Source organism: Vombatus ursinus, unplaced genomic scaffold, assembly GCF_900497805.2.
Source record: "Vombatus ursinus unplaced genomic scaffold, bare-nosed wombat genome assembly UNPS02014775.1, whole genome shotgun sequence".
NCBI lineage: Eukaryota > Metazoa > Chordata > Mammalia > Diprotodontia > Vombatidae > Vombatus > Vombatus ursinus.
The window spans coordinates 4,267,216-4,293,706 of NW_020954553.1; the positions used below are offsets into that span (position 1 = coordinate 4,267,216).

General features: G+C 45.5%; 1 protein-coding gene across 4 annotated transcripts in view; it reads right to left on the minus strand.

The window, feature by feature from the left end:
• Positions 1 to 8,119: 8,119 nt before the first annotated feature.
• The window catches only part of PHC2 (polyhomeotic homolog 2), a 103,402-nt gene continuing 85,030 nt past the window's right edge, over positions 8,120 to 26,491 (minus strand). For all 4 annotated transcript variants that reach the window (XM_027864370.1, XM_027864369.1, XM_027864372.1 and 1 more), the window contains 6 exons: positions 15,380 to 15,582; positions 13,171 to 13,300; positions 12,062 to 12,176; positions 11,109 to 11,250; positions 9,915 to 10,191; positions 8,120 to 9,561 (listed from right to left, as the gene is read on the minus strand). In XM_027864370.1, the coding sequence (XP_027720171.1) occupies positions 9,407 to 9,561; positions 9,915 to 10,191; positions 11,109 to 11,250; positions 12,062 to 12,176; positions 13,171 to 13,300; positions 15,380 to 15,582 (1,022 nt within the window). In that variant the 3' untranslated portion in view covers positions 8,120 to 9,406. The remainder of the gene's footprint in view (positions 9,562 to 9,914; positions 10,192 to 11,108; positions 11,251 to 12,061; positions 12,177 to 13,170; positions 13,301 to 15,379; positions 15,583 to 26,491) is intronic.

Genomic DNA, 26,491 nt, shown 5'->3' on the forward strand with positions numbered 1-26,491 from the left:
GTTTCACACTTTGGCTTTGTGATTTCCAAACCAGAGCTCTTTCACTGTATCCCTCTGTATCTCACCCCTTATCCAATACTCTACTTCTGCTGAAGAATAAAGATTCTGCTCTAGCCCTTTATTTTAACTCTATGTGTATCTTCCTGTTTCAAGTGTATCTCTTGTAAACAATATGTTGTTGGATTCTGGTTTCTAATATAATCTGCTCTTCCATTTTATGGGTGAATTCACTCCATTCACACTCAGAGTTACAATTCCTGCTGTGTATTTCCCACCATTCTTTATTTTTCCCTTTTTTTATCCTGCCTCTCCTCTAGGAGGTTTCTGACCATTGCTTCCCTTAATCTATCCTTCTTCTTATCCCTCCCCCTACTTTCTTTTATCCCCTGTCCCTCCCACTTCCCTATTGGGTAAGATGAATTTTTATACCCATGTGTGCGTGTGTGTATGTATGTATATGTGTGTATATATCTGTGTGTATTGATTTATTCTTTCCTCCTTGAACTAGTTCAGATGAGAGTGATGTTCAAATGTTGCTTGCTACCCCCACAATTTTCCTCTCCATTGTACGAACTCTTCTTTTTGTGTCTTTTTTTATGTGAGACAGTTTCCCCCATTCTTTCTCTCCTTTCCTATTCTCCCAGTGCATCCCTCTTTTTCATCCTTTCATTCTTCTTTTGAGATAATCACAACATAATAGGCGATAGTACCCATCTCCTTTGTCTAAGCAGACTCCTTTTAACTCCCTTAATGGTGACACAGTTCTTAGATGTTTTGTGTTATATATGTTATGCTTTGTGTGTTACATCTTCCCATATAGGAATGTAAATACTTTAACTTTTACTTCTTTATGATTTATCACTCATGTTTACCTTTTTTATGCTTCTCTTGATTCTTATATTTGAATGTCAAAATTTCTATTTAGCTCTGGTCTTTTCATCAAGAATGCTTTGAAATCCTTGGTTTCATGACATCCATTCCCCTCCCCATCCCCTACCCTGTAGCATTATACTCATTTTTACAGGGTTATAATCCTAGCTCCTTTGTCTTCTTGGACTATCATTTTCCAAGCCTTCTGCTCCTTTATAGTGGTAGCTGCTAAATCTTGTGTTATTCTGACTGTGCCTCCATTATATCTGAATTATTTCTTTCTGTCTGAAGTATGTTCTCCTTGATCTGGGAGCTCTAGATTTTGGCTATAATCTTCCTGACAGTTTTTATTTGGGGATTTCCTTCAGGAGATGATCAGTATATTCCTTCAATTTCTACTTTGTCCTCTGTTTCTAAGATATTTGGGCAGTTTTCCTTTATAAAATTTCTTGAAATATGATGTCCAGGCTCTTTTCTGTTCATGGCTTTCAGGTAGACCAATAATTCTTAAACTATCTCTCCTTGATCTATTTTCTAGGTCACTTGTTTTCCCTATGAAATATTTCACATTTTCTTCTATTTTTACAAAAGTCTTTTGAATTTGTTTAGCTTCCACTTGTTTAATTTAAATTTTTAAGGAGTTATTTTCTTCTGTGAGGTTTCATACTCTTTTACCATTTGGCCAATTCTTATTTTTAAGGAGTTATTTTCTTCAGTACTTTTTGGTGCCTCTTTTAAAAAGCTGTTAATTCCCTTTTCATAATTTTCTTGCATAGCTCTCATTTATTGTCTCATTTTCCCACTACCCCTCATATTTAATTTAAAAAAATGCTTAATCTTTTTAAATCTTTCTTTAGCTCTTTTAGGAATTCTTGTTGGGCTTGTGTCCAATCTGCATTTTCTTTGAGGCTTTGCTTATAGAGGTTTTTAAGGCATTGTCTTCTCAGTTTTTGTGTCTTGAATTTCCCTGTCACCATAGTAGCTTTTTATGGTCAGATTTTTTTTTTTTTGGTTGCTGTTTGCTAATTTTTCCAGTCTATTTCTTGACATCGGACTTTATGTTAGAGTTGAGCTCTGCTCACCTCTGGTCTGATCTTCTGTCTCTGTGTCCTGCTGTTGCTTTTATAGCTCAGTGAGTGCCTCTGAGGTTTTTCCAACATAGCATGATCCAGGGAGAGAGAGCTGGTTACTGCCCTCCTGGTCTGTGCTCTTGCCTTTATACATAGAGTGTCTCTGCTCCTTCATGACTGTGATTGCTCCTCTGCTCTGGAACGGTGACCCAGGACTTGGTAATAGGCGAGAGCTGTCAAATTGCACTTGTTCCTGCTCCCAGTGCCGGTACAGGGGGTCCCCTGGAATGTTTCTGCCTAGGTCTTCAAGCCCCTTACTGTCCCTGAGCACTGCTACTCCTCATTGCTTTGGCCACTACCACAGCCCGGTGCTGCTGCTGCCACCACTGGCGCCACTTCTGCTGCATAGTGCTATTGGCCAGTTCCTTCTCCTGTGTCCATAGGCCTTGTTTCTTGTCTTTTTGCCCTGGGCTGGAAAAATGATTCGCTGTGATTTTTATTTGGGTTTCCCACTCAGAATTTGACCTGGTGTGTTTTCTGAAGCTGTTGAAGAGGTTTTTGGGGGAGGTTGGCAGTTGTGACTTTTCACTTCAACATTTTGCCACCATTTCCTCTACTCCCTACTGAGTCTAACAACTCACATTTATAGGGTCCTTTAAAGTTTGCCCAATGCTTTCTTCAAGATGACCTTGTGAGGTGCATGATGCAAATACTATTCTCTCTCCATTTTATACTTGAGAAATTGAAGCTCTGGGCCTTTAAGAAACTTGTCCATGAGCACATAGCTATTATGTGTCTGAGATGTGATTCAAACCCAGGTCTCTTGATTCTAACTCCTATGTTCTATTCGCCAATTTACTCTATCTACTCTTCTTTCAAAATCAAAGGGACTGAGGCAAAAGGAAGAAGCTGCTTTGGTAGAGATTCAAGGTAAGGAAAACTGGATATCTCACAATAGGTAGCAGAGGGTGCATTTTAATGACACCCCCCCCCCCCAGACTCCATTCCGACAAATTTGTACCCAGGGAAACAGTCCGTTGTGGAGAGCAACACAGGCACCTTTTAAGCTACAGCCATCCTCTTCTCCCCGGCTCTGGGAGCCCTTCTTCTATGTGTTGGTTGATACCAAAAGAAGGATGCTTTATGGGCGAGGGTTGCTCAGAGTCAGAGCCACAGGGAGGCAGCACATCTTAAGTGAATGCAGAAAAGAACCTCATAGACCACAGTAACCTAGGACACCTCCAGACAAACCAAATGCTCACTTAACAATAGACCCCCTTGGGCAGTTTTTTTTCTTTTTCAGTAGGATGATGGGATGGTAAATTTGTAGCTGGAAGGGGCCTTCAAGTCATCTAGCCTAGCCCTTTCACTTTGTAGATAAGGACACTAAAGGATCATAGATCTGGAGCAGGAAGGTGCTTTAGTGGCCTTCTAGGTCCGCATCCTCAGAGAAGTTAACTTGTTCAAGATCACAGTTATTAGGGGGAGCTAGGTGGCACAGTGGATAGAGCTCTGGCCTTGGATTCAGGAGGACCTGAGTTCAAATCTGGTCTCAGACACTTGACTCTTACTAGCTGTGTGATCCTGGGCAAGTCACTTAACCCTATTTGCCTCACAAAAAAAAAGCAAATAAAAAATGATCACAAGTATTAAACAGTAGAGTTACTGTGAGAAGATGAACCACTGGGGAATCTAAAATGTGTCCATTTGACAATGCCTCGGATGGCATCTCTCCATGTGGAAGAGTGAGGAAGCTTGCTTCCAGAAGAGTCATGCTGAGTGAAGTGCCATGGAGAGGGTGTAGACAGTCTGTAACTGGCTCCAGCCGGCTCACCACGTGTCAACAGGGAAGTCCTTTGACTGGCTGGGGAATCATTCCCAAAGGTCTGCTGGCTTCATCCCCTTCCTCACTCACTGACTCCTCTGCTAGCACTGTGAGACCTTCCTGTAAGGGGAGAAGATGTGGGTGTCTTCTTCCCACGGAGGCCTATGGCCCTGTGAAAGCCTCAATCTTTGGTCTCATTTGTCATTTTCACTTTTAGGTGAAGGAGTTTGGAGCCTCTGACCTTGGCTCCTCAGCATTCAGGAATCTGGGTCCCACAGCCCGTAAGTAGCATCATTGCCCTGTGGAGCGGGAAGTGGTCTTCAGGACCACAGCTCAGCAGCAGCTGAGACAAGGACTCACTCAGCTGTGAACCTGTCTTTGGATGGGAAATTGGTGGGGCCAACTAGGTAGGAGATGGGCTAAATTCAGCTTATTCCCCCACCAGAAGACCAAGGTAGAGTAGAAAAGTAGGTTCTTCAGGCATTGGGGGAAAGTGTATGTTTGTTATTGCTTTATGTTTTAAATAAAACATGTTCTATTGACCATTTACCAACAATTAGCTTTCACAAAGGGCAGGAATCAGGTTATTCCCTTTTTTGATATCTTCAGCACCTGGCACAATGGTATCAGGCCTGGATGTGGTATCAGGAAGACTTGAGCTCAAATGCTACCTCAGACAGATACCAGCTGGATAACTGTGGGTAAGTCACAATTTCTCAGGCTCGGTTTCCTTATCTGTAAAATGAAGGTAATAACAGCAAATACCTCTCAGGGATGTTGTGAAGATAAAACAATACATTTAAAAGGCCCTTGGTACAGTGCCTGACATAGGATGCGCCTGTTGACTGCTTTTAAGGTTTGTCTAGTGCTTTATCCATAGATCATCTGTACTTTGCTGGATCCTCACAACTCCATATGATGGATTTTTTTTTTCGGCCTCGATCTGTAATTTCTTTAATGACATTCCCTCTACCAATGCAGACAGGCACCTGCTCTGCAACAGAAAAGTCTTAGGTTCCTGCTGCACTGGGAGGTTATGACTTGCTCAAGGTCACACAGCTAGTACTTGGTAGAGGGAAGACTCGAATCTGGGTCTTCTCGAGTCTGAACCAGGCCATCCCTCACAGGGTAAATACAAATCATTATCCCCATCCTACAAATGGTGAAACGAGATGGTGGTGAATCACCCATGGCCACAAAGCCAGTTACCTGTTTGTTAGAGGTTGAATTTGAACCCACACCTCTCCTGACTCTAAATGCAGCACTTCATACTTTGCTAAAGTACTTTTTTTTTTTTTTAAAGTGAGGCAACTGGGGTTAAGTGACTTGCCCAGAGTCACACAGCTAGGAAATATTATGTGTCTGAGGCTGAATTTGAACTGAGGTCCTCCTGACTCCAGGGCTGGTGCTCTATCCACTGTGCCACCTAGCTGCCCCTAAATTATTTTCAAAATTAAAGAGGGTCTGTGACAGTTCCTCAGGTGCTTATTTTGGGGTGAGTAGAATTATTCTGAAAGCAGTAGGATTCCCATGAGGGGACTACTGCACTAGGAAGTGGAGGGGTTAAAGTGTGGGGAAGGAGAGGGTGGTGAATTGGAGGCACAGACCAGTGGGAAGGGGGGAAGGGACAGAAGAGGAATCAGGAGTACCTATCCCAGGAAGCCTTGCGCTAACTACCTGTAGCTGCAGCTCCCTGTTAAGGGCTTTCCTAAGTCTGGATCCGTTCCTTTCAGTCTTGGATGAATGACAGCTGATGACTCTCTACCTGTGAAATGCAGTCCCTTTTCTGCTGCTGCAGGAGCAGCCAGGTAGTGGACACACTGGGGGGGCAGTCACACAGGCCACAGTGCCTAAGTATCAGGGTCCTAAAGCTGGTGGAGACCTTACAGATGATCTAGTCCAGCTTTCTTATTCTACACAACAGGAAACAGACGCTCCTAAAGAAGAAATGACATGCCCAAAGCCACTCACACACCTAGCAAGGTGGGAAGGCAAGTCTCGAACCTTTGCCTCCTGACTCCCAGCCCACTCCACTTGTGCTCCACTGCTGCCCTGGCCAAGACAGTGCCTTTTGGAGGCGGCAGCTTGGTATAGTGGATAGAGCACCAGGCCCAGAGTTGGGGACAGGAGATCAAATCCAGCTTCACACTTCCTGCCTCTGTGACCCTAGGTGAGTCACCTTACCTATACCTGTTTCCTCCACTGTGAAATGGGGGTCATAACAGCAGCTACCTCCCCACGTTGTGAGGATCAAATCAGATGTAAAGTGCTTCGCACAGTGCCTGGCACATGGACGCTTGATAAATGTTGACTATACCTGGTTTAGCTTTGAAGTCTCACTCCTGGATCCTGGGGAATGGGCAAGTAAGAACCGTGCTAGACACTCAGAGCTGCCCAGATATTTGAAAAGTTGCTTTTATTTTTTTTTGAGGGGGGCGGCACTCTTCTTCATCAGGTGCCCGGTGCTTCGACTCCCAGGACAAGATCTCAATGACTGGAAAGGGGAAGGTTAGTTTTGCCCCCTAGTAAGAGGAGTGTAGGGCTTTGGAAGATGAAGGGTTGGAGATCTTTTTCTTAATACTAATGAACCTCAGAATGACTTCCCTGACACTCATACAGGCCTTTGATGCAGTGTCATAGACACACGAAATCAATCTCCAGACTCACCTTCACATATTCTGGTCTCACCCAAGCAGTTGGATGGAGAAACATGGAGAGAGCCAAGCTCTTCATTACCTTTCTTCTGCAAAGTGGGACCTTAAGTCGAGCTAGGGAAAAGCTAATATGTTCCACTGGTTTCCCACCTTTCTCATGGAGCCATGGGCTGGTCCTGGGCACAGTGTCCTTCCCTCCCTTCCCTGACAGACATTAAGAGAGGTACCTGTCCCTTGGGATGCTATTTCAGCATCCATCTCTATCAATCACCCCTTGTTTGCCCTGAGAACAACTGCTCAAGCCGGCATCAGCACAGGGTGCTTCTCTTGTTAGGAGCAGGCTCACTGGCAGGCTCTCCTGGGCACGATGGTAAAGGGTAAACTGGGCTCTTTTCTTTCAGCAGGGATCCCACTGGCTATGGTGAAGCCCCAAGAGCACTCTGCACCTGGGCAGGTCCAGGTGTGACTTTTTTTCCTTCTAATTATTCCCTAGTGCTTAGCACAATCTGTAGAGACAAAAAACATTACAAATGAAAGTGGGTCTACACCTAAATGATCTGGATAATTTTCCTTTGTATGCTAATATATTTTTCTAAAATCTTATGGACGTGACCCTGGGTTGTCATGCTGCCAGAGCACAGACTGGAAAGGTTTTGAGTGCAGGTCTAGCCATGGTCTTCTTTCCAAGATGCTCACCATCAGAAGATTGACCACAATGTGAGAGACCAGCTTTTTCAGCAAGTAGCGACTGCTTTCAGCCACAGCAAATCCCAAAGACTGACAGAATTACCAATTCTCAAAGTATTCAAGGCGGCCAAAAATACTTCTTGGGTTCATTTTCCTATTTTTTAAACCCTGCTCGTTTGCCAAAACCCAGGGAGGGGCTGCAAGCCAGTGGCTTGACTCCCCTTGGCCTTTCTTCATTCACACTGCTGGAGCCCTTAGGGCTCCTGCGATCAGGGTTGGCCTGAGCTCCAACTGCAAAGGACACCATTTATTTTTAGCATCTCCATCATCTTAGGGTGACTTTCCCCCACTTTGGCAACTTCCCCCAAGACTCTACCACATTCCTGATGTTCTCAAACTCCTTCCATCAGATTTTGCCCTCCTTGTGTCCATACCGGCCCTTTGCTAGGGCTCACCTAGGCAACTAAATGCTGCTATGTATACACATTTTAGCAGGACTTCCTGGAGACAATGCTTTAACCCAAAGGTATAAATGGTGAAAATTTCAGACAAGAAGAGGGGAAGGGGGTTCCCTACCTCAGGTAATTACAGTAACTGCTCTTATTTCTCAAGCATTTTACTCCTACTGTGCCTATGAGGGTGGGCACAGGTAGCAGTTTGCCCAAAGGGTGTTTTCTAGTTAGTAAATGGAGCAAGGACTTCTGAGTCCAAGGCCAACCCATCTTCCCCTCCCCATTCCGCCATAACTGGAAGCTGCAAGATGGAGAGGAGTGGGGGTAGTTTACTATATGTACAAACATCCAATCAATTCCATCTTCTCCTTTCTAATGCTGCACATTGTTTGCTCTTCTGACATTCTTGCCATTCAATGTTCTATGATGTTGAGGCGTAAAGGCAACCACCTCTACTGCCAAGTTCTCAGGGCCTGAGCCCATCTCGTCCTCAGGGAGCCACATCATTGCCATTGAAGCCTGAAGGTAGGAGCCCATGGGGGAGTAAGGGTACAGCAAAGGCAGGTTTTAGAGATTTATTTAATTAAAAAAAAAGGTCTCTAAAAAGTCCTTCATTTCCCATTTCTACCCTGCCTAGAGGGTGAGGAATAGCTCAACTGAAGGAGGTACCCACTTTGTTCAGGGAAAAGCTCCATTCTCCCCCAACCCCTTCCCAGTCTGCATGAGGCTGGGTGAGTCAGAGGTGGGGGGAGTTCTTTTCCCTTCCCACCCTACCTTCTTGAGAGGCCCAAATGGATGCTGGGAAGTTTTAGAGGCAAAGGGGTGTAGGCAGAGGAAGTGAGGAGATGGCCTTTTTCAGACCGACCGTGACACAAGAGCTGTGCAATCCCTTTCAACAGTCCCTGGGTCCCCAAGGCCTTGGCCGCTGGGGGCGGTGTAAATGGAAGAGGCCGTGCCCTTCACGCTGGCATTTGGCAGGGGGCCTTTCCTTAATGCTGCTTGTGGGAAAGCAGGGCATTCGGGAGCAATTTGTAGCATGTCACGATGGCCTCATGAGTCCAGAAAGAAGAATCCCCAATCCTCTCCCTTACAGACCCTCCCGGCCTCTGTGCTGAGGCTGCAGCTCCCTCATTCTCCACCTGAGAGTGAGTGGAGTCCAGGACAAAGCACTAAGAGGACACCTGGATAAAGCCAGAAGGAAGGAACTCAGCCCATCTGCCAGTCCGGGCTCTCACACACAGTCACACACACAGCGTTAAGGCGTATGGGCCAACAGGCATGGCCAAATCAGGCCCAGCTTCTCTCTCTCCACCTGGACATAGCAGTGCCTGTATCTGGGGGAATTCTTGGCTATTTCAGAATCAGGCTGAAGGGGGAGAAGCTGATGAAGAAAGAGTTAACCAGCTTAAGGAAGGATAGGGCATGAAGCAGGCAAGGGTTGCCCTGGCCTCTGTCCAGGCCTGGTGGTCATCCTTGACAGTTATCCCACTTGGGTTGGGGAGCTCTGGCCACCTGTGCCTCTGAGGGGTGAGGATGGGGGCTAGGGTGGGCAGGGAAGACAGCAGGGCTAGAGCCATGGGACTTCAGAAGAAGCTGATGCTACCAATATTTACAAGCACAATGCCCCAACTTCTGCAGCCACCTGCCTACCTCCGTCCTCTCCTGCAGAAATGCAAGGGCCCTGAGGGTGAGGGAGGAGGCTGGCAGAGCCCCTCCTCCTCAGCCATGCCCAGGAGGAGCTCATGGTCCCTTCTCTATGCCCCATGGGAACATTTTCTTGTGCTCTGCTCAGTTAGGGTGCAAGGAGCTCCCAGGGAGAAGAGAAGGGGTCTTTTCCATGGCCAGGTCCTAGGAGTCCTTGAGCATGCTGATGCGTGCATAGATCTTCAGGGCGGGCCCAAGCTTGATGTTCATGGCACTCATCAAATGGTCTTCCTTGAGCAGTAACAGGGCCTGCCCATCAATCTCCTGGGCACGAAACTCTTCTGCAATCTCCTGGCAGCCTGGGAAAAGAAGACAAATCTGTTAGAAGTTGGGTAGTGGGGGCATGAGTAAAAAGAGATCTGTAGGTAGGGAGCATCACTACCCTCCCTGCTCAAGGGCCAAAAGAAGGTGGCAGAGCAGGAGCGCTCACAATGAGGACAATGGGGCTGGTTCTTTCCAAGGAAATGGCTCTCAATTGCTGGGAGATCAGTTATTCTCTCTGGGCAGCAATCTGCCTCAGAATGCCCCTTCCTTCTTTCCTCCTACAGAAAAGAAAGCACCCGAGAGCCAGCAAGAGCAGGGCAGTCCCTTCCCAACATCCAACTGTGAGACCCTCAAGTTCCAGGGAGAAAGGATCTTCTGGGGCTCCTACCTGGCAAAGAACGGATGAACTCATAGACATCTTCCACATTCCATTTGGTGGGCTCACTGGGCAGGAAGTGGTGGCCAACACCCACCAGGTCCCTCATGTGCATGTCGGGGAGCTCCAGGTCCCGCTGGCCCTGGCGCCGTCGTGAGGTGGAGGAGCTGGCCGAGATGGGCGACAGGGGCTCCTCGTAGCTTGAGTTATCCGAGCAGCGACTCGAGTCTTCTTGGCTGTGGGTCAGCTGCAGCGCAGCTGTGACTGAGAGAGGCACGGCCCCTGCAGGCTAGGGAAATAAACACAGAGCTTGAGCTTTGGGGCAGGGCAAGATCCCTCCTGGGCAGTAGCACTAGGGGGTTGGGGGATCGGGTGAGGCAGCAAAGAACAGGGATTTGGTGCCCAACCACTCTGGGAAGGGGGATGTGGGCAGGGAAAAAGAGAAGAGCCAAGATCACAGGGCTCTTTCAGCATCTTCCAGGAATTCCCAACTCCTCTGCAACCAAGCAGGTGGTTGCTCGAACAACCTGTCTCTGTACTGGGGAAAGGAGGGAAATCTAAGTGGTTCAGGGGATCTCCCTGGAGTAGGCATATCAAGATTCAAAGGAAAATGGGAGAATCATTCAGGCCCGAGGAGGACAAGGGACAAGGGAAAGCTGGCTTGTGAAAGGTTGGGAGCCCCGATAAATCCAAGTGATGGCAGGAGCATGGCTTCAGATGTCATCCAGTCCACTTCTCTCATCACACAGACGAGAGAGGAAGCGACCTGCCCACGGCCACAAAGGTAGTTAGCCCAAGAGCTGGGCCTCAAATGCAGGTTCTCTGACTGCAGTCAGTGCATTCCCACTGGGCCACAGTACTCATTGTGTCCGGCCTTGTTTTGAATTTGCCTACATTATCTTAGCTCCCTCAAGGAGAGAAGCGAATCTGGGGTTCTGAGATCAGTGGGCAGGCCTTGTTACTGCTCAAGAAAGACCATTTGAGTGTCACGAACACGTGGGTGTCTGAGGGTTGCCAGGAAGCTACGAGCATGGCACCCAGCAGAAAGGGAGTTTGGCTAAGGGTTCTGTGCACTGGAGAGCAGAGTAAAGGCCACAGTGCGGCTTCCGTACCAGACAGCACCTACAGGAATTTGAGAGGTTGCCCAGAGCCCTGCTTTGCACGGAAGGATACATGGGAAGGGACTGGGCCGACGAGCCCCCTCACCTGCTTCTTGGCATCCTTGGGCAGTGCTGGCAGGCTTGCCTTGCTGGCCCGTCGGCGGTTATGGGGGGCAGCCCCTGGTTTCTGCAGCTTGCTGCGGTCAGAGTGGAAGAGTCCCACACGCTTGGTACAGCCCACGTTGTACCTGCCCAAGCCCAGTGAGAAAGGGGTTAAGGCCTCTGGGAAGTTTTGTAGCCAACACCAACTGCCCATCAGCTCCCAACTGGAGAACACTGTGCAGGGAGGTGACAGTAAGGCCACCACCAAGTCTAGGTGGGTCTTCCCTAGGCAGAGCCAGGGCACCTGGACACAGCTTGATAGCCCAATTCTACTCAGGGAGTTGGATAACAGTAGGGACACTGTTCAGAGATCCCTACCAGTCACTGGTCATACTGACCCGAAGCAGCATTTTACCCTCAATCCAGAAACCGAGGGTTTCGTATTCAGGCATCCCTCTGCCTCTGCCACTGAGGCCACATGAGGCAGGGGAAACATTAGGCAGTGACCTGCAACCATTACTGAGCTGGTGTGTAATCCCACATAGGGAACAGTTGGAAAGAAAGGCTGTGACTTCAGGGAAGGCTTCAAACACAAGGCATTATGACAGGGATCTGGCACAGGCCTCAGGAAGGGAGGGCACAGAAAGACTGAACTACACTCATAGGCTATTGCCTGTCCTCTGCGTCTGGGATGCTCTTTAATCTGTTCTAGCTCTGGGCCCTGGGCCTCAAGATTCTAGTTTTCACTGGATCCAGCTGAGACCTATCCAGTGTGTGCTTAATGCAGCCAGGTTACAGCCACCTAAGACAGAAAACGTCTCTGGTAGATGGGGATGGCAGAAAAGCCCTCAGAGGCATCAAGAACCTGGTGAGATTAAGAGCAGAAACCAAGGATGCCTCAGGTCAGGGAAAGGAGAAAACTGGGGAGGGCAGGGCGGCAGGGTTGAGGCCACTCACCTCTTGGCACACGCCATAGAGCAAAAGCGTTTGGAACGTTTGAACTTGTAGGCAAAGTCCACTCGGCCACAAAGCTCACACTTAAGTTTGAGGGGAGTCCCCTCCTCTTTGGATTCTGAAAGGTACACAATGAATTCTCAGTCTGAGAGGATGCTGGTCACCTTCCTGTTCAGCAGGTTCCTTACTCCACGCTCTTCAGTATGTTCCTATAGCTGCCAGACCCAGCAGCAGCCCTGCCACATCACTACAGGCAATCCCAAGGATTCAGGCTATTCCACTGTTTGGTTTGGGGGCTTTTTTGGGGCTGGAATGACCCAAGGGGGTCTGGTGATTCCCCTCCAAGAATTTACTCTCTTGGTTTCTCTTTTTCAAATGCTCTGGGTCCAAGGGTCAAACAGTAGCTGAGGAGGACAGTTCCCTTCCTATTACCGTCAAGAGAAAACCACCATCCTCCCAATCACCCAGGCTCACAAAGTGGGTGTCACCCTTTACTCCTCACTCTTTCACCCATCCCCATCCAAGCTGTTGCGAAGCCCACTCAATTCTACCTTTGCAATATCTCCTGAATATGCTCCCTTCTCTGCTGACACTGCCAAGTTTCTGATGCAGGCCCTCATCACCTCATGCCTGGACTATTATAATAGCTGCTGGGGGGGGGGGTCCTGCCTGCCTCAAGGCTCTCCCCACTTCCACTTCCAGTCCATCCTCTATCCAACCACCAGGTGATTTTCCTAAAAAGAGGTCCTCCTCCCCCCTCCCCCACCCCACTCTAGCTGACTACTCCTGCCCTAGAAAGCAGACCACTGGAGTTATCCAAGATTGGAGTGGCATGCCTCACAGAATTCTAATACAGGCTCCCAGAGTAGACCCAACAATTTGCAAGGGCAGCTCGTAGGGACAAATGGCCAGGGATAAAACTGGAAGAGACAATAGGACCCTGTGATAGAAAGCTCATGAGGTTGACATACACAAGCTCCCTGATCCCCGAGTTCACCTATCTGGCATCACGAAAAACTTGTCCAGGCCTTCTTGAGCCACTACTGCCCTCTAAGGCGTCGGAAGAGAACGTAGAGAACAAGACCAGTAACCTCAAAGCCTGGCACACTCACCTTGCAGATAGGGCTCCTCCATTTCTGAATCAGTGGTGGTGGTGTTCTCTTGCTGTGGGAGTTTCTCAGGCAAAAGCCCTTGTGCATACTTCTTCTTAAGGTTCCCCACCAGCAGGGACGAACGTCCCACCTACAGGATGAAGAGACGGGGCCTGGGGATTAGGAGAGCCCACAGTTCACGGTCACATCATGGTTTCTATCCTCATCAAGATAATATATAGGAAGTGTTCTGGTGCCAAACACTAGCTGGTCTCCACAACACTCACGGTAGCGAGTCTCAGTTGATGCCAGTGTTCTTAGCTGCTGGCATCACCCTAGTCCTGGAACTCACAAAGCAGAATACCAAACGGGGAGGTTGACTTTAAATGGGAACAAACGACTGGCTCGAGAGGCTAAGAATAGGCCCGCTCTCAGAAGTGCCCAGGAGCACAAGCTCCTTCTCTTTTCCTTTGCACTAGCCAGCATGTGAGTGAGACTGAGAAGTGATAAGAGAAATAAACCACGGCAATCAGCTGAGGCTTGGAGGTGCCGTGTTGATGATTACCGTTCTCAGACCTCTGCCACCCTGCTCCCAAAGGCCAGGGAGAAGGAAGGGAAAAGAGAATGGAAAGCCAGTCACAAATCCACATGACAACCCCAAGGGCTGCTAGGACAGTAGCCTGGACTCTTCAATTCAAGTATTCTTCCTCTGATACAGAGAACATGGCTTGCAAACGTAACCATAAAATCCCACAGTGTTTAGATCCAGGGAACGAATGGCGGGTTAAACAATGCTCTCTGGTGCTACTCTTAGAAGCCAGTTGGTTTCCCCAACTAGTATTCCCAGAATCAGGCGTTCTCTAGAGAGCACAGGCTTAAGGAAGGACATTCTGGTCCAACCAGGGTACTAGGGCAATCTAGGGCTGGACCACTTCTACCCACTCTATTCCTTATCTACAACCCCCTGCAGCTGATTCCAAAACGTATTATCTTTTATCATTATTCAGAGCATTGGTTCCGTTATCTCAAGATTATATGCAAGATGCCTACTGCTGAGCATACAGATCCTTTCCAGATCTACAGGAGAAAATGGTGAAGAAAAGCAGACTGGAATCACCAGGGGGCTGGTGGAAGTGTTTCTTGTGGCCAGAGTTCCTACAGTTGGAAGGGGTGCTAAAACACTCGTGGCTTTGGGTGCCTTCTGCCTGTAAAGCAAACACGAAGCAGAAGAACCATCTGTTCTGAAGTCCCTCAAACTAGCCCCTCCAGTTTCCCCTGGGGTTTTTTGTTGTTATTGTCGTCGTCGTTCAAAGAAGCTACTTTTTTGGTCTGCTATATTTTGGGGTCAGTAGTTGGGATAAAGATATAGATGTGTAAAGGACTTAGAGATCATCTAATCTAGCCGCCTCATTTTACAGATGAGAAAACGGGTCCAGGGAGGGTAAGTGATTGGCCCAAGGTCAAACAGGTAGTCAGTGAAAGAGAAAGGATCTGAATCAAAGCCCTGACTCCAAAATCAACCCAGCTTCCACTGGACCATGTTCTGCCGTTCACGCAGCTTCTTGCTGCTACAGAGCACTTCTAATGATCCTCTCGATTCCACTGCCTCCACTAAGGTCTTCTGAAAGCCCCTGCTTTGGAAAAGGGCCTTTCAGGGACCCTGGTGTCTTTCCATACCAGTCTTGACATTAGTTGCTGCCCGATCCCATTACATGGCTGTTCTTTCAATCTTTCACTTATGCAGGATGTTAAGAATTTGCTTCTACAAGGTTCCTCTCGCTTTTCAGCTAGTCACCATATGCTTTCCCATCTCAGTTCGCGTTTTCAGGTGAACAAATTTAAGTATCATGGGAATAATAGTCATACTATTGATTCTCATGTTGGTACTGGAACAGGAGGTGTTCCAATCCCAGGAAGAATATTGTGCCTCAACTACTAGAAAGCTCCTCTTCACAGGTCTGACCACGTTACAATAGTCAGTGATGCCTCTCTGACCAGGAACAGTGTGGATTTCCTAGGGAACTTGCTAATTCATTATGTTCACTGAGCCAGTCTGGATCTGGGTGAATACTTACTTGGTCCTGGAAAGAAATGGGCTTTTAAGACATGGTACAAAGAGAGGAGGAATGGTTATCATATTCAGGACTTTGCATGGAATTGTTAAAAAGAAAAATTAACACACATCCAAAATAAACTTTTTTTGAAAAAGGGGAAAAGAAGTAGTCCGTACCGGGAAAGGCTCCGCCCCCTCCTGGATCACAAACCCTTCGATAACATGCGTCAGGATTTGGGGTTTCACAATGGCCTGTGGTGGTTTATTCTCACCATTCTGGGGGGCAGTGCCAGTGATGCTGGAGGCAGAGTTTCCGTTCCCTGAGGTCATGCCGGGGCTGCTGAGGTCGTTCAGTGCATAAACAATGCCCTTACCTGTCTCTGTAGCAAGGGAAATATGAAGACACAAGAAGGAGGGATCAGAACCAAAGGCTGGACAGAGATACATATGGGATAAAGTTGGGTCAAAGGGAAAAAATGCTGACAAAAACGTGTCTGGCTTTTTCTGGGGATGAGAGGACTGAAGACTAGACTATATCCCAAGCAGTATCCCTCATTCATACCTACCTAAAAGGCGGGGGCAGGGGGTCAACTATGAAACTTTCCAGTAGCACCTGAAAATAGCCCTAGGTAGTAGCCCTGTGCTCAGAACATTTTAATGGGTTACACAGACATGGTAACTATCTTTCGGAAGTTTGTAATCTAGGACAGTCAACGTTAACTTGTACAAATAAGTACAAAAATTATCCTGATAACAGGGAACATTTAACCAACCTAGAGACAGTGACAACCCAAACCATAATCTGGCCAAAGTTCCTGCCCAATCTACTGCTTCCCACAATTAGTCTCAAATGGCTTTCATCTCTGCAAAATGCAACTTTCATGACCACTAGTTTTCTATGGATTCTTATCCATTCTTCAAGTGAACCAGAGAAGAACAAAATCCTAGAGAGTTGGAAAGAAACTGAAGAACCATTTAGTCTAAGGGGTTCTTAACCTGGAGTCCCAAGGGTATCTGGATGGATTTCAGGGGGTCCATGAAAAAAAATGACACTTTTATTTTTTTCTAACCTTTTGTTTCCTTTGTAATTCTATCCATTTTATCTTATGTATTTAAAAACATGATTCTGATAAAGGGTCTACAGGCTTCTCCAAGCTGCCCAAGGGGTCCAGGACACAAAAATGTTCTGGAGCTCTCATCTAGTCCATATCCTGATCAGATGAATCTCATTTAATCCAAGCCCAACAAGTGACATCATGCCTCTACTGATCACTCTTCCCCCAAATCTTACCTCAACTCTTTCCTGTGAATTTTTATCACTTTAAAGACAACCAACTCCACCTCCATACCCACTCTATTTTTAATCAACAAACATTTGGGAACCATCTACAAAATCCAAGAAACAACAGATTAAAAAACAAAACAAAACAGGACAGTTTTTGCTTTAGGGAGCCTACCAAAATTCTAGATTGCCACTGACCCAGGCTCATCTAAATACCTCTATACCTATGTTAGAAACTAACTTAGTGAATGGTCAAATAATTATAACTGGGGTGGGGGAGGATTAAAATTACTAATTAAAAAATGAAACTAAATGAAATCAAGTTTTAAAGGTATTGTATGACTTTTTACAAAAGCAAAAAAAAAATCTACATTTACAATACAATAAAGATTTAAGTTATCATCGTAGAGCAGAAAGTCTTTATTTCAAACTATGTAGCCCTAATACATAGTGTGGTATAGAAAAGTTTAAGGCCTACTTTGACTGATTGCCAGTATTCTCAATCCTGTAGCATTTGGCTACAACATAAGCAGCCAGCAACCATCTCTTTTTATAATATGATCAAATTCAGGGTTAAGCCAAGAAGTTTTTGCTGATGAGATTGTTAAAGGTCATATTAATGAATTTACAAAAGTTAGTCTGGATTCACTTAAGAATACAGAAATGGTAATAACCTAGTTTTTATGAATGGTAATTCCCACTGAAGCATATTTTTCCTCTCATATAATTTTATAGTAGAGAATTATTTAGGAATCAAAAATATACCTCTTTCTCAACACAGTATTTTAAATTTCTCATGCTGATCCTACTTTTAAAGTCCTATTACTTTGCATATACATGGAAAGAAGTTAAAAAACTTTAAAATCTGCTATGCCATTTAATTATAATGGGCCAAGGAAAAATACTGAGAATTCAAAATCCGGTTGCAGTTTTTGTAATTGCTGTATTTTGGACTACTGTCCAAATACATCCCGGCAAAAATATCTCCTAAACTAATTCATGAGTGACTTGATGAACTGGAAATGGGTCATCTCACAATGACTTTAGAATTTTCTGTTTCAATTAATGTGACAGACCAAAATGGTTAACATTTCCGACACACCTGCAAAAATAAATCTGAAAGAACATCAGTGGCAAAAGCACTGTTTTTGGGGTGCAAGGACCCAAGTTTGAATATAAGCTCCACAATTTACCACATGCATGGTCTCTGGCAAATTACAGTACATCTCTCTCTCAGGACCTCGCTTTTCTTATCAGCAAAATGGGGGCTAACCTTTAAGGTCTATCTTGAAAGCCTCTAACCTTGTAAAAATAAGCAATAACTTTAAAATATAAAGTGAATCTTTTAAAAATGAAAGCTATATCTATTTCCAAATTGAGTTTTCTGGTCTAATGACTTAAATCATTTCACTCTATTACAAACACTGATTGACACACGCCCAACACTCTCATTACCCTTGGTAGAACTCTACCTACCTCCTTAACATATAATCCCCTGCCTCCCTTAGTATGGTTTCCTCTAACGTTGTTAAGACTCTTCTATTCCTGTTGTCTCTCATCTCAGATGTAAATCATTAAATCATTAAGGATATAAAAACATTTTAAATCCTAGTCATAATAATAACAGCTAACATTTACATAGCACTTGTGTGCCAGGCACTGTGCTAAGCAATTATCTCATTTGATCCTCACAATAACCTTACAAATAGGTGGTATTATTCCTATTTTATTGGTGAGGAAACTGAGGCAGACCATGGTTAAATGACTTGCTCAAGGCCACACAGCAAGTAAGTGCCTGAGTCCTGCTTTGAATTCAGATCTTGCTGACTCCAGGCCTGAGGCTCTAAACTTTGTGCCACCCAGCTATCCTAATAGAGGGTAAATAGGTGGATGAGTAACTCCAAATGCTACATTCTCTACTCAGCTCAACACTGGCCCAAAGTCAGGAGATCTGTGTTCTAATCCTGGTTATTCCACTTTCTAGCTGTGTGGCAAGTCATTCCCACCTAAGCCTAAATCTTCTCTGTACAAGGATGAGTATGATCCCTCTGAGGACGCAAGGGTTCCATGGCTAGCTCAGGAGCCGGGGTAGTTTTTCCTTTACCCTTGGCAAAGGTAGAATTCTAGCTCTTGAGAGTAGAGACGAGCAAAGGGCCCAATCTGGAGAGGGCAAGTACATGAGATAATGTTGCTACCTTTAAAACAACACTGAAACAATCACTCTACTGTGACTTGTCAGACCTTAAACATTGCAAACCTCAAGGGACTATGAAAAAGTGCCTTATATTCTCTTCTGACTCTCACACTCCCATGAAGAAGGCCATTTCACAGATGAGGAACACTTAGGCTGAGAGATTGGTGGCTAGACATGGTCATGTAGCTAGTAAGGGCTAAAGGACAGATTTGAACCTGGTTCTAAAATACTGCTACTGAGCAATACACCACAACACTGCCATGATGTGGTCAGGGGAATATTTTGTGGTCCTGTCAAGGTCTGGAGCTGCTTTTCTATACGGTCACCCTGGAGGTCAATTTCTTCCCTGTTCTAATAACAAAGGTAGTTGGACTATTTCTGGAATAATCAAATACAACTTTGCCCTGTGACAAGCTCAGCATAATGAGATTACATTAGTATCTTTCCCAGGCCTCCCAATCTGCTCCAAGGACAACTTGCTGCTCTCCTATGTTGGTAGGAGAGAGACAATGAAACTTAGACCTACTCTACTGGCTCTCATTCTAAATCAGGAGCTAGAAATACAGCACCAGATGTGGAGCCAGAGGGTCTGGGTTCAAATTCCTACTCTACCACATAATGCTGTGTAACCATAGGCAAGTCACTTAACCACTCTAGGTGGTGTCCTCAACCACAAAATGAAGAGGCTGGACTAGAATGACCCCTAAGGTCCCTTTGTGCCTTTGATCTGTCTTTGGAGTGTCTCCTGTAGTTTTCTTTTTTCTTGGAGAGGCAATTGGGGTTAAGTGACTTGCCCAGGATCACAAAGCTAGTAAGTGGCAAGTGTTTGGTCTGAGGCCGCATTTGAACTCAGGTCTTCCTGACTCTAAGGCCAGAGCTCTATCCACTTCACCACCTAGCTGCCTCCTATAGTTTTCTTAATAAGCAATGGAGTTGTGCAGGCATTGCCTCAGCAGTCCCCTAAAACTCCAGAACCCTGAATACGGCACAGGAAATAGGACGGGAAAGGAAGTAAACCTAAACTTCAAGCTCAAGTACAGGGTATTTTTGGGGGGTGGGGTGGGAGGTGGAGAATGGTCAGGGATCTATCCCACAGCAGGAGGGAGCCAGTGTCCTAACACCAAATCAGGGTGTCCTTAGAGAGATTATATAATATATGCCCTGCTCCAAATTCCATCCTCATTCTGCCAACGTAAGATTGACTCTTCCTGACAACTCTTTTTCCAAGTTTTAATTTCTCTAAATTAAAAAAAAAAGAGGAAAGAATAGCTCTTGCTAGGGCATAACAGAACAGGCACTTGAGGTCCATTGTTACCAATGTAGCATGCTTGGCTTTCATCAGGGCCCGTCAGTATCTCAACGTGACACCTGGCACTGGCTGATGTTTGCAAAGCACTTTCCAAAGCCAGAATGATTTAGGGGCTGTTAGTTTGGTGCCTGCCTACAAGAGCATGACATCTTTAGGCATCTGTCTACTGCAGGAATACTGTCAGGCAGATAGATGCTTGCTGCTTAAGAAATCTTGGGCTCGGTTCCTCCCTCTGCAGCGTGGTGTTTCCAAGAGAGGTCAATGCAGCGTGGAGCTGGAAGTTAGAAGTGAGCCCCCTAAAGCTAGATACTTCCTCACTGCACATGTTTACAAAGCCATTCCCTCTGTTAGAAGCCAGTAGGTGTCACTGCCTCCAAGCTCCAAACTGATCACAAGACCACGTCTCACCAAAGAAAAGTGCCACCTCAGAACCTGGGCTGCAGGAGACATCAACGGTCAGCACAACCTAGTGCAGAGTACTGAACTTAGAGGCAAGAAACCAGGATTTGACTCTTGCCCCTGCAATCATTTCATGGCAAGATATTTAATATCTCCAAGCTTCGGGGATGGTAATATTGCTACTACCTACCTTGTGGGGTTACTGTGGGAAAAGAGCTTTGCAAACTTTAAACCATGGGTTATTACTATAGAATTAGAAGTGATTAAGTGTGCTGAGAGATGATAACTGACAGCTGGGACACTGATAATGCCTCCTCTTAAGTCACCTTGCAATGTGTATCAGGGCTGACATTTGCTTGTGGGTGCTTCTGATTGCACCATACCATACTTCCAGTAAAATAAGCTACTGTGAAAGGTCTTATTCCAGAGAAGCTGGGAAGGGGTCCAGATTTCCCATTCTACTCCCCCTCAGAGAATAGAAAGCACCGCTCAGAGAGATGCAAAATACCAGCTCAAGAAGAACGTCCTCCCTAGACTTGCTCTATTTCTGGTTCTCACTTTTGTAGGTCATGGGAACAGTTTAATCTTCTGACTTCAAAGGTTCTTGAAGCCCTTGTTAGGCTAGAGGTAGGGGAAAGGTAGATAGTGCTAGCAACAAAAGACACTATAAGGAGGCATAATAGGAATCATTTGCCTGGAGTTGACTGCTCAAATGATAACACAAGGTCCCCTATATATGAGACAGAGCTCCCTCACAGCTCTTGGCACTGAAGTCATGTTCACTGCATCTCAGCTAAGCTAGCTCATTCACATGTGGACAGGAAAAGTGACAGAGAAATTCATAAGTAACTCTGTCATATAGCCTAAGTTTAAGTGGGACACCTGCAAAGTGACGCACTTACTGAAACAACGGAGAGGGATGGCTGGCGCTCAACAGGAACAGAGGGTTGTTCTTTCTACCTCCATGGGGCAAAATGGGAAAAGGTCTGAGCTAGTAATGCCCAGGCATACAGAAAAAGGGACTGAGATTACAGTTCTGGTTCTAACACTAAAAGCTAAATAGCTATCTTCTCTCTGAGCCTCACCTTCCTCATCTATAAAATGAAGACTCTCTAAAAATCTATAAAAAGAGAATCTCTAAAGTCTCTCCCAAGATCCACCATTCTAAGATGATGTCATGGACCATATTCTCTTTCGACACCAGATGCTCCTAACCAGGGGCCCACAGATATATTTCAAGGATCTGTGAACTTGGATGGGAAAAAAAATTATGCCATACCATAATTTTCACTCATCTTTATAACTGATCATTTCCTTCCATTAGGAATTTTTTAAAAGCTAAAACATTATTCTGAGCAAAGGTCCACGGGCTTTACTACACTACCAAAAGGGTCCAGGACACTAAAGTGAAGAATCTCTGATTTACACTCTCTTGATGGTGTCATCAGATCTCAGGAAGGCTTTATAATCATCTCTGTAGTCTCAAATCTTGTGTCTCCTGAGCTCCCCTCCTCCAACACTAAATGCCTTCTGGACATTTCCAATTCCACGGAGCCCCAGGGGAACTCATTCACTTTCTAACTCATTATCTAAACTTGTCTCTCTTCCAAATGTCCCTATTCTTACCGAGGATATGACCATCCTTCCAGTCACCCAGCTGCATAACCTTGAAATCATCTCACCTTTTCTTTCTTAATCCCTCACTTGCCAGATTCTGTCAATTGCAGTATCTTTCAGATTCTACCTGTGTGTAGGCCTGCCCACATTCCACCTCTCCACCTAGTTCAAGCCTTTAGAACGTCTCCTCTGGCCTATGACACATGACTGTGGCCGGGATTAGGAACCCTCTCTCTCTAGTCTACCACACAACTGTCGAATTCATTTGGACGATTCTTAAAGGAAAAGTGTGATAATCTCACTCCCCTCCCCTCCCTGCTTGAGAAGCTTCTATGGCTCCCTATTATGTCTAAGATAAAATAAAAACTGCAGTTTTGTACTGAAAGTTCTGGCACCATCCTCTATTTTCCCTCTTGTACTTGCAGCCAGTCCGACCTACTGCACTTCCCCGCTCGTGGCCTTCCCACCCCTGAACTCTCTCACCTGCACCTACTGCAATCCCCTACCTTCAAAGCTGAGCTCCAGTGCTACCTCCTCTAAGAAACCTTTCCTGATCTGTTCCCAGTCTGTGCAGCCTCACTGAGGTACTCTGTATTTTGTATTTCAATGTCATAATGATCCTTGACGCAGGGGCAATAGGGTTGCTACTTAATTGTTTGCTGAATTTAGCTCAGTTGCTCCTATTTCTGGCCTCTGGGGCAGAGCTGAGCAATTCCACTCTTTCTTCCATGTGAGAGCCCTTCAAATGAATCACACTGACCCTAAGACTTTTCTTCTTCAGGCTCGAACCTGTTCCAGCTCTGACACTACCTACCACAGCTCAGAAATAACATCAATGTCCACCAGAAATGGTAGCAGTTTGAGGTTGTCCAATTATCAGGGAAGATGGAGTCTAAGAGAGACATGTGTAGGGGTAGGGCCAAGGTCTGCTACAGATGTGGGTTACAGTGTCTTCATCTACAGCCATGGTGACTGGGGAAGGGCTCAGGAAAAAAATAGGCTGGACAAGGACCCTGGGGTCTCAGTTTTAGAAATCAGGCTTTTTAAGGCAAAGTGATTAAATCTTAAAAGATAAAAGGCCCAGGCTTACCACCTAGAGACAGACTGGGTTAGGGTGGTCTGAGGCTTCACTTAAGAGAACTGGGTCCAGTGATTCAAAAGAGAGGCTTTGCATGGTGAATGCTGGAGTGCCACACCAGCCTACTCGGGCCCCCCACCCACCCAATCCTGATTTAGGGAACCTCGGCTGAGTGCTATTTCTTCTGGGATTTGAATATGAATAACACGATCTTCACAAGTAGAGTCTCCAAGTGCTGATCTCAGCTCTTCTGATAGGATGGAGGGACTGAAGTCCCTGCACTTGTAAAGAATATGCTCCACCATTCAAAGATACCTTTTAACATTCTACTAAGACAGTTATTAGTGTGATGAAGGGGAGGGCACAACCCACATAAGAATTTAAGTCCTATATAAATGTGAACTATCATTTACAATTTTGCTTGTGACTGCTGATAGCCACGCTGAGTCATCCTGTCTGTACCGAGTACCTAAAAGATGCCATCATTACCAAGTCACTCCTAGAATTCACAGTTAGCTGTCAACTGAAACAAGACTGACTTGCACAGCCTTCACTCTGAAAGGTGCAGAAATGCTTAACATCTTTAAAGCCCTAAATAACTTATTCCAATACTATTTGGTTATTTTGAAACCAAAGTGACTGTATCCTTTAATCAGAATGAGGGCTGATGCTTTGTATCCAGTAAATCTTAAAAGCCCCGGAGGTGCTTCCAAGATAAAGGGAGCTAGCTGACCAAGCCTGCCAAACTGGTGAGAATCGATGCTCCTGATTTCGGAGGCCCAAGTGCTGCAGACTAGGGAGAGCTGAGCAGCCAGAACGCTGCCTTCCCAGGCAGGAAAGCTGCCCCACTCCCCCAATTACCATACAGCTGCCTTTCATGCTGTCCCTCAGGGCACAGGGAAAGGGAATGAGGAGCTGCCCAATGGCCTCTTCTCACCGAAGGGTGGACCAGCCAAACTGGAAGCAGGGAAGGTTTTCAGGCTTCTGTATGTACCAGAGATAGAAGAAATCAATGGGGTGAACAGACCCCTCCATGTGCTGGCCAGAACAAGGAGAGCAATGGAAGGCTTCCAAACAGCTGCAGACTGCTTCCCGCCCACAGCCTCAGCTCTAAAATTGGGGCTTTTGCCCCTAACTGGAGTCCCCCACATCAAACTTGGTAGCAACAATAGCAGATGCTATTATTGGAGTGACGTGCAAAAGCAAAGCAAAGCACATCCTAGCTGCAGAAGACCAAGCAAGTGGCTGACAAAATACCATGACTTTCCAACTGAGACAGATCCCATGATACCCACTGATGTTTACTGTGGAGGACTTCCAGTGCTTCTCTTAAGATGTGGCCAGAGTGCTCTGGAGGAATCAAAGGCCTGGACAAGGTCCTCATTTTTATAATCCTTTACAAAGCACTATCCCGACAATGGCCCATACTTATTCTTATCTTCATTTTACAGTTGAGGAAAGTGAGGTTTCGAGGTTAGGTGACTTGCCATTTGGATTCAGATCTACTACCTCCAGATCCAATGATCTTTCCACTACAGTGCCTGGCATAGAAGCAAGCCCTTAATAAATGCTCTTTCTTGAGCATGCTGGGCTGAGGTCCCATACAAAGGCAGATTGGTCTTCCAGAGGCTGCCCAATAGAGAGAATGGGGATGCGTACCAGGGAGCCAGCATCACTATGATCTAGTAAAGAGGCCTCTGCCTGGGATCACAGAGCTGCAGGGGGTCACTCACTTCACTGATGAGAACAATAAGCCTGAGATCTTAAGGGATTTGAACCCAAGTCCTCTGCCTTCAAATCTGGCACTTTTTTCATCGCACTATGCACCATCCACCATCCAAGCCTTCCTATTCTGATTTTACTCCTAGTCTTTTCCTTTCAGGACTCAGGGTGCAGAGAGCTTTCAATTCTGTCTGGCAAATTATAATGCAATCGTTCCTGCCATAAGGATAAACCACAGAAAGGTTCAACTCAAATCATTCACTCAGCAAACATTTACTGACTGCCTAACAGACTTTTAAACCAACTGACAAAAAGGCAACAATGTAGCCCCCAACTTCTCAGTATCCGTATTTACCCTAACCTTCGGTACCAGAGCACTAGAGACACATGGGTTTTATTTTCAGATAGGACATCGACATTTCTCCTTCCCCCCACCCCCCCACCCCCCCGTAGGTAGGAGGGGACTTTTCATTCTGAGAAGACAAAGGCTGAGAACAAATAAGACTTTTATAAATAAAATAAAGGGAACAGAGGGTGACCATGGTGGCACTGTTCACTCAATCTTGAAATTCCAAACTAGGAAGCCTTCTTCAAGTCCAACTAGCTTGAAACAGGGTAGCTTGTTTCAAATGGGTTACTTTGTACAACAGACAAACTCTGACAACTCATTGCCTTTTCAAGGTGGTACAACCTGCAAGAAGAGCTTCAAAGAGTTTCCATAAATTCGCTGGTGACAGCATCATCTCAAGAATGCTAGGACGTTCAGGATACATGTATAATATCTGAAGCTGATGTCATTCTCACCTACAACACATTTCTTGAAACAAGAATCCTGGGCAAGATGAATCTGACTTAACCCAGGACAGAGTGGATGCTATTAGCTTAGGATTCAGTGAGTGTTCTCTAGAGTCCTGTCTCTGGAAAACACTGGCCTTGCAAATAAAGACTTAATGATAACCTCTGTTCCCTAGAAACACTTCCCTCTCCTCCCCCTTCTTTCCCATAATTGTTTTCTCACTAAGCTCTCAGCCTATACTGTCTTCCCTCTAGGCTATTGGTGGAACACTAATAATGATGACAGAAAAAAGGTTTCCTGGCAGATGTGCCCCCAAAGTGGACTAGAAAATGTTTTCCCCAAAATTAATCTTTAAAAATGTAAATACTTTTAAATAGCTTGTAAGAAATACATATTAATAGTGTTAAAACTTAAAATATGCCAAAATTTAAGAAAGGATGATTGAAACTTTGAATTCTATAGTAAGACCATAAAATCTATGAAAGCTTTTTTTTTTTAAGAAAAATGGTCTGAAAATAGTTCTCAAGAGGCCATGAAATCTACAGATTACTTTTTTGCCAATATTTCCAATATACCAGAGTCCTTAACTGCTGGACAAGAACTGACTATAGCCCCAACATTCAACAATCACCTCTCTTTAACAAGCAGCACCACCAGTAAACTACTCCAAATCTCTCATCTACCTGGATTCACCTGAGAAAATGAAAGCGCTAATTTAGCTTTTAATAATAGCAACTGCTATGTTTTTTTATTTTCAAGTGATTCAGTCTAAATTTACAAATCAGTTGTGAACTGAAAAAGAAAGCTCATCTTCCCTTACTAGTCTATGAATAAATTGAAAGAATATGACTTGCTGCATAACCCAGTATTACATTTTTCATGTTGACCTAGC